We start from the raw sequence: 7,701 nt of genomic DNA, 5'->3' as shown, positions 1-7,701 counted from the left end.
GACATTTCCAGTTATGGATTTTATCCATGGAAGATATGCTGAAATCTTAGTATAAACTTCAGGTAGCTTTAGTGAATTACAGAGATCAGGATCACCAAAGGAAGTGACACCAACTGCAGTGTCTCCACAAACCAAAGGACCACCTGAATCCCCCTGTTAAGAAACAGATCAACACTTCAGTCACATGCTGTCATAATTCATAAATAACACTTGTTTAAACAATAAGATTTGGTGAATCAAATATTTTTTACATACATCACAGCTTCCTCCATTGCCATATACACACATCATCTGTGAAGTTGAAAAGTCGTCCTTCCCCCATTTACTTTCACACTCCTTGTTATTCATGACCGTCACGTTTGTCTCCATGAGGTGATCTCTTCTCTTGCCATTATTTTCTAAAAGTCCCCAGCCTGCGATACTGCAAACAGAACCTGCTTCGATATCGCCTTCTTTCGCTGGTATGGATATCCACTTGATATTGTCATTTAGTTGTACTTTTTTTTCCAACTGTAATAATAATACAATTCAAAAAAACGCAGCATCATTAATAAAAAATGTGATTATCTTCTATAATATACTGTCTGTTATTCTGCATGAAAGTTGAAATAAGTTTAAAATAAAATATTGAAAATAAGTTTAAATAAGTGCGGGTTGTCACCTTCAAAAGCAAGATGTCATTATGAAAGGATTTCATGGTGTAGTCTGGATGCTGATGGTATGAATCCACTGTGAATCGGACTGAATTCTCACTCTTTTTTCGTAGGTCATGTGCACCTAGCACAACCGTCACAACTGGAGTACTGATAAAAGGACAGGTTTAATTTAACAGTAACTTTTTTCACAGTCTGCTATATATTTATAAATATGTTCTGAAGTAACTTTGCAATTACACATCAACTAACTCTCATTAGAGTATTAGTAGGCAGTTAGGTTAGGGTTATGGTTAGTAGAACAAGTTGACATTCTCGCAAAGATACTTATCAATAAAATACCTGTTATCAAAATAAACTGTTATCAGATATTTAGCAGGCAGTCTACTAATACTCTAATGTTGTTGCAAAGTTACTTGGTTAATTAGTAGAATGTCTAAAGTGGACTATCAAAATAAAGTGTTATATTATCTAACATATATAATTATAAGTTACTACTTGTCTTACTTGTTTCGGCAATGTGCAGCAGTCATGACAAATCTATCAGAGATGAGGAATCCACCGCAGATGTGATGCTCGTTTGTTTGAACAGATACCATGTAAGGTCTGGAGTGGGGTTTTGCTTCTGTGCCATTCACTATACCCACATTCACACGAGCTGAGAGAAAAAGTGATATTATAGTTCCTCCTTACTGTTTTACTGTATATGTGCTATAAAACTTGGTTTATTAGTATTTTTTTAAATCAGTCTCACCAGTGAAGGTCAGCTGTGGCAGCAGAGAGGCCAGCAGGAGCAGAGAGATGATGGACATCATGAAGACAATCAGTGACTCAATGAGCTTTCGCTGGCTATACTAGGTATAAATAACATAATAAGGAGGGTGGAGACACTGAGCTTCCCGTAACTTATTATTTTCAGTTTGTGGTTACAATAACTCAGTATGGTAATCAGTAGATAGTAATATTTGATAATGCTTGTGGTTTGATGAGGCTTCGGTCGAAGGCTTCAATCGTCATACCACAAAGATGTGTGCCATTTGATTCATTTGAAGCCATTAACTTGCAAACAGTGCACAGAGCTTTGAGCTCAAAGAAGCAGCATGCAAATCTATCCATGTTATCTCTTACTGCATGAGATGAAAAGAAAGACATTAGGCTACAGTAATGTTTAGCTAATCATTCATATGAACTTAAGTGATGATAAATTAGTCTTTGGGCTGTTTTCAGCATCACTACATCACCATCATTCAACTCAACAGTTTGAATTAACTAAACCTCAACCGTCATGTACATGTTTTCATTTTTAATCTTTTTCTACAGTCTATACCTCTAGTCTAGAGGGCACAATGAGTGCATGTAAGCATGCTTCACACACACACTGTGTCGTTTGCAGATTACTGTGCGAGTGAAAGACTTGCTACCATTATTCAGCCCAATTTTGTGAAAGAGTTTATGTATGCAAAAGTCATGTGACCGGTGAAAATGTATATTTTGCATGTATAATATAATGCATTTCCTATATACACAGCTAACAGAATATGTTCTAATAACATTTTGCTAATGTTCCAATTTAGTTTTGGAAAATTACGTTTTTTTTTCTTTTCTTAATGTTCCACCATAATATTTTCCAAACATTATGGGAACGTTGGTTTTGAATGTTCTCTGAAACAAATAGTAACTTTTAAACCCTGTTTTTATTTTTTTTAATAAACTTGTGCTTAGGTTTCAGATTGTGCTCTTTCTTGAAATAGCATGCAGAGCAAAAGCTGAGGCAGTTTACACCCTTTAGATGGATGTAGTAACACTTCACAGCCATTGTAGCAAAAGCTGCCTTTTAGCTCATAAGTTTCAACCACAAGTGTCAGACGAAAGCACCGGTAGGGAACGTTGGTTTTGAATGTTCTCTGAAACAAATAGTAACTTTTAAACCCTGTTTTTATTTTTTTAAATAAACTTGTGCTTAGGTTTCAGATTGTGGTCTTTCTTGAAATAGCATGCAGAGCAAAAGCTGAGGCAGTTTACACCCTTTAGATGGATGTAGTAACACTTCACAGCCATTGTAGCAAAAGCTGCCTTTTAGCTCATAAGTTTCAACCACAAGTGTCAGACGAAAGCACTGGTAAGAAAAAGATAAGAAAGAGATGGTTCTTTAAAGAACCCTTGACTGAATGGTTCTTTGTGGAACCAAAAATGCTTCTTCTATATGGGATCACTTGAAGAAACTTTTGAAGCACCTTCATTTTTAAGTGTATATAATGGCCATGTTTATGTCATGTAAGTAATTTTGTGATCCATGTGACAGTTTCATGATGTTGTATTGTAACATTAAGGACCACTTAGTCCTTGCTGGTGCTTGGCATGTGATACATTTATTAGAAGACTTGGAAACATTTTTGATTAAGCACTACACATATTCTTGTGTTATCATCATGTCAATTAACATTTCCAATTATGCTGATCCATGGAAGAAATGCTGAAATCCTGGTATAGTCAACACAAACTCATCAGAGATGAGGAATCCTCCACAGATATGGTGCTAGTTCTTCTGAAGAGAAACCATGTAAGGTCTGGAGTGGGTATTGCTTCTGTGCCGTTCACTATACCCACAATCACACGAGCTGAGAGAAAGACAGAGCTGTAAGTTAGCTTATTCAGTACGTACCAATTAAACATTATTTAAAAATCAGTGTAATATGCTGTTAAATAATCAGTCTCACCAGTGAAGGTCAGGTGTGGAAGCAGAGAGGCCAGCAGGAGCAGAGAGATGATGGTCATCATAAAGACAATCAATGAGTGTTTGCAGTAGAAATAGAGTATAAATATAAGAGTGGGAGGAGACTCAGCTTGTGATGTCAGTAAAATTCAGATCAATTCTTGTTAAGCCTTGTGGACTCATGTCCAAATCCAAAACGTGTTACTATTATGTTTGTACCTCATCTAGCAAGCATCAATACTGACACTAGTGTGTGAAAAAAGTAAGGCCCAAAGTACCTTCAAGGCAAGTTCGCTCCATGGCCAGCTTTGTAATGCACTAAGCCACTTTTTTCCTACATAGGTAGCACATACTAATACAGTACAAACATTCCAACATTAAAAATTAAGACTGATTTAGTGATTCTATAACATATTTCAAATCACCACTATAATCTGGGGAGAGAGAGAAAAAAATCTGGAATTTTGTCATTTCCACACATAATCCTACAGGGGGCACAATCTTATAGTTTGTTCTTTATGTTGCAATACATTCTTTCTGTCAGAAGAGGCCTCTATAAACACATCTGATGTGAGTTTTAGATTCGCTTTACCCAGGTCTCTGTGCAAAATGCCCCAGAAAGTGACGAGAGTGTTAAAATATATCAAATATAGATGCAGAAATGTGCCTAGTAATATATTTATTTATACTTATATACTGTACTTCATTATATCTAGTGTAGTATGGATTTATATGATTTGATATCTAAGTGGACAGCATACTGTGTTGTATATGTGGTTAAGTTACAAAATGTGTCCATAAAGATATAAACTGCTTCTGAAAATAAACTTTAGGGTGCAAATAACCCTTTAGTTTCTTCTTGTATTGATTTCTTTCCTTTCTTTTATTTAAACTTATTTGGATTGTTACAATTCTGGTTATATAAATATCAGCATTTTAACATGATTCCGTGATAGACGTGGAGGCCAGCCCAGATCAAACTATGTTCTGTTCTGAAGCCAAAGGTGCATGCATGCACAACATGTGCATGCACACCCCTGTCTGCTCGATATGACTCATTTTTCAATGTTATTAGTCCAATCAATAACATACTGTATCTGGAAATGAACAGGCTCAGACAAACCAGAAGAAACCTGTATGTACGTCTGATACAGCCATCAGTATCAAGTTATCTTCACTGTCAGAAAAAAATAATGGCAGACAGATGAAGCTGAAACCTTATTGGCTAATGCACTCAGTGTGTCTGATACTAACCCAATGGAAAGTGTCCAAAATAAATGGCCTGGTCAATGCTAGACAAGCTTATTTTACCAAATGTGTTGGATTGGAGGAAAAGAAATGGATGAAAACCTAACGTTAAACATTTACGAGGGAAAATTCAACTTGCTGTTCAGAAATATCACAGTTCAGATGGTGACAGAAGACGAATCTAAGCTAAGAACCTCTCATACACATAGACAAATGGCAGAGATTTGGCATGATTGAGGATTTTAATTAGCACGTCAGTTGATGAAAACACAGCATGATATTAACAATGTTTTTGATTGACTCGCTTGAGCTGCGTTAACTGAAGCTGATCAGTGGATGAACAATAGTAAACATAAACTTACATATGAATAAAATGACGCAAATGCATAAGAGAACTTGAATTAAGTTGCGCGCTAGTCAGACTGTGTAATTCCCATCGCCAATATGCTCTTTCCGTATCAAAGTGCTGAAACACGGACAATAAAGCATACGGAATTACAGTAATGTATAAGCTAATCATTATTTTGTTATTTTAGAATCTCAGGTTTTCACAAGTGAAACATGTGAGACAAGTTTAAATTAATATGTAAAATGTCAATATTTGGTTAGTTGATTTTTTACTAAATACTATTCTTGTCAACTGAAATTGAATGCCTTTTAAGTCAAATTAAGTAAAATTGGCTAAAATGAATGAATATGACATGGAAAAATATTGACTAAATTTAAAGGATATTTTCGTCAAAAGACAAAAACTGTGACTAAAACAAAAAATGATGTGAAAATTAATATTGTTTGATCCCCAACCCATCGTACGCCTTTTCCAGTCCCTCAAAATCCAAAGACAACTTTACGATGCTGACTGGGATGGCAGCCAATATAAGGCCTGCTTCAACTGCCCAAAATCTATAACAATGGACAGCAACCCCTCCTCACGGCAGCCTGCTCAACCCACTCGCCAGCTTTTGGCTTGCCCGCAGGCATTCTGGGAATGCCAAAATGGTGCAGAAGTCTGTGAAAACTTTGTGGTGGCGGCACATACCGCGACAGTGGCATGGCGGGGTTCATGAGGGCCACGAGGCGCTCACACCACTCCAGGATTCATGTGCGTCCAGTCGCTTCAGACAACACACACTAATCCTCAACGTGATGACAATCGACACTGTGATGAATCTTGTCATGACTGCCAAGGTTGAGAGAAAGAGAGCGATCGCAAGAGGAAAAGGCCAAGGGGTTTCTGAAAGCCGTTTTTTTTTTCAGTCTGAGAGTCATGCAACAACTCATTTTAACTGCCATCCTAAACTGTCTCACACAGATGCAATGCTGTAAAGCCAGGCTCTTTGACAAGACTTGAAAAAGCCATCATGCTATATGTAATGTAATAATGGCCTCAAAGTAAGTAGATGATGGACAAAATCAAATGCAGAAATAGTTGGAGGCTAAAGAAATATTGAATTGCCTACGAAACTGGATCGATTTCAAAGCAACCCTGAGAGTTGCCCCAACAAATTGAGGAGAATTTAGATTCTGTTCATTCTTGTCTCTAAATCAGGGAGCTGTTCGTGAGGCGAACTTGATTTACATTGAAAACACTGAAAAGGTTCACTGGTTATTAGTTGCAAATGTTGATCCTGCAGATATTTTTTTGGCCTTTAAGGTGATTTTAAATTAAACAGATGGAAAAAAAAGAGAACAGGAGAGAACGAAAATACGGCTGTTTATCACAGTTGTGCAAGACTATAATGGCGCAATCTGAATAAATAATTGGTGGCAGATGGCTAGAGTGTTGACAAAACATGTTGAAAACCATTTTTGGTGAAGCTTGGCCATGGGGTTAACATTGTCCCTCTGTGACTCTCTGTTGGTAGATGCTTTTTTTGTAGATATTTTATAACAGTGTTCCTCAATAGGCGGCCCACAGGCCACATCCGGCCCGTGAGAGAAAAATGTTTGGCCTGCGCTAATGTCAAATAACGTGGCATGAAAATTCAAACGCAGCATCAGAAAGTGACATTAACTTACATCGTGTCTACACCGGACGCGAGCTGCGCGGCGCAATGCAACAAAATACAATAGAACCCATTATAATCAGTGATGCTGTCAACACTGGATGCAGAGCGGTGTGACATATCCCCCAACAGTAAACTGCTGCCTCGTTCTATTTATGACGAACTGAAACAAAGTTCAGCCACATCCGGCCCGTGAGAGAAAAATGTTTGGCCTGCGCTAATGTCAAATAACGTGGCATGAAAATTCAAACGCAGCATCAGAAAGTGACATTAACTTACATCGTGTCTACACCGGACGCGAGCTGCGCGGCGCAATGCAACAAAATACAATAGAACCCATTATAATCAGTGATGCTGTCAACACTGGATGCAGAGCGGTGTGACATATCCCCCAACAGTAAACTGCTGCCTCGTTCTATTTATGACGAACTGAAACAAAGTTCAAATGATTTGCAATGCTTTGTCGCGTCCAGTGTAGATACGATGTGACAGCAAAAACATGGCGAGTGAGAAGAAAAGAAAAGTGGACACGGAAAATAGATGATAATGTGAATGGACTGAGCAGTTTTGAGTGAGTGACTGACTGATACCATCTCTTTTATGGAATACAGGTGTTGGTTCGCAGTGAGTTCACAGTTTTAACATACCACAAGTTTACTTAAGATCTGAGGTAAATATCTATTGTTGCTTTCACTATGGCTATAAAGATAACGCAAAATAATATTCAAACTCCCATTAGACACTTTTAACATTGAATAAAGCACATAATTATTACCTGAGATTATCACTGTCATATTTTGTATCAAAAATAGAAACCCGAGTTGCTGTCGCGGGTGGTTAGGACAAAAACTACATGGAAACGACACTTTTTATCGTGTCGCGCCTGGTTGGGACACACGGTGTTACGGTTTGACCCCATGGGGAAGTGAAGAGAAGAGATCCAGTCTGGGGACGAGCAGGAACAGTTGATTTGCATGGCAGACATGGAGATCCAGATTTTCTGTTTGTTAATTAGTTTTTTTTTTGTATTAAACAGGCAAAGTTCTTCTGTATCTAAATGCAAAAATTTTCATAATTGCTT

General features: G+C 37.6%; 1 protein-coding gene across 1 annotated transcript in view; it reads right to left on the bottom strand.

Moving 5' to 3' along the window:
- Window positions 1-1,473, bottom strand: part of LOC107569036 (granzyme B(G,H)-like) — a 1,653-nt gene extending 180 nt beyond the window's left edge. The window contains exons 1-5 of the mRNA XM_016255035.1: window positions 1,408-1,473; window positions 1,161-1,311; window positions 662-803; window positions 256-510; window positions 4-153 (exon numbers count right to left, since the gene is read on the bottom strand). Of these exons, the coding sequence (XP_016110521.1) occupies window positions 4-153; window positions 256-510; window positions 662-803; window positions 1,161-1,311; window positions 1,408-1,468 (759 nt within the window). The 5' untranslated portion in view covers window positions 1,469-1,473. The remainder of the gene's footprint in view (window positions 1-3; window positions 154-255; window positions 511-661; window positions 804-1,160; window positions 1,312-1,407) is intronic.
- Between the last annotated feature and the right edge of the window lie 6,228 nt (window positions 1,474-7,701).

This window comes from Sinocyclocheilus grahami, unplaced genomic scaffold (assembly GCF_001515645.1).
Source record: "Sinocyclocheilus grahami isolate Dianchi unplaced genomic scaffold, SAMN03320097.WGS_v1.1 scaffold1305.1, whole genome shotgun sequence".
In the NCBI taxonomy this organism is placed as follows: Eukaryota; Metazoa; Chordata; class Actinopteri; order Cypriniformes; family Cyprinidae; genus Sinocyclocheilus; species Sinocyclocheilus grahami.
This window is presented reverse-complemented; position numbering and strand designations above follow the sequence as displayed.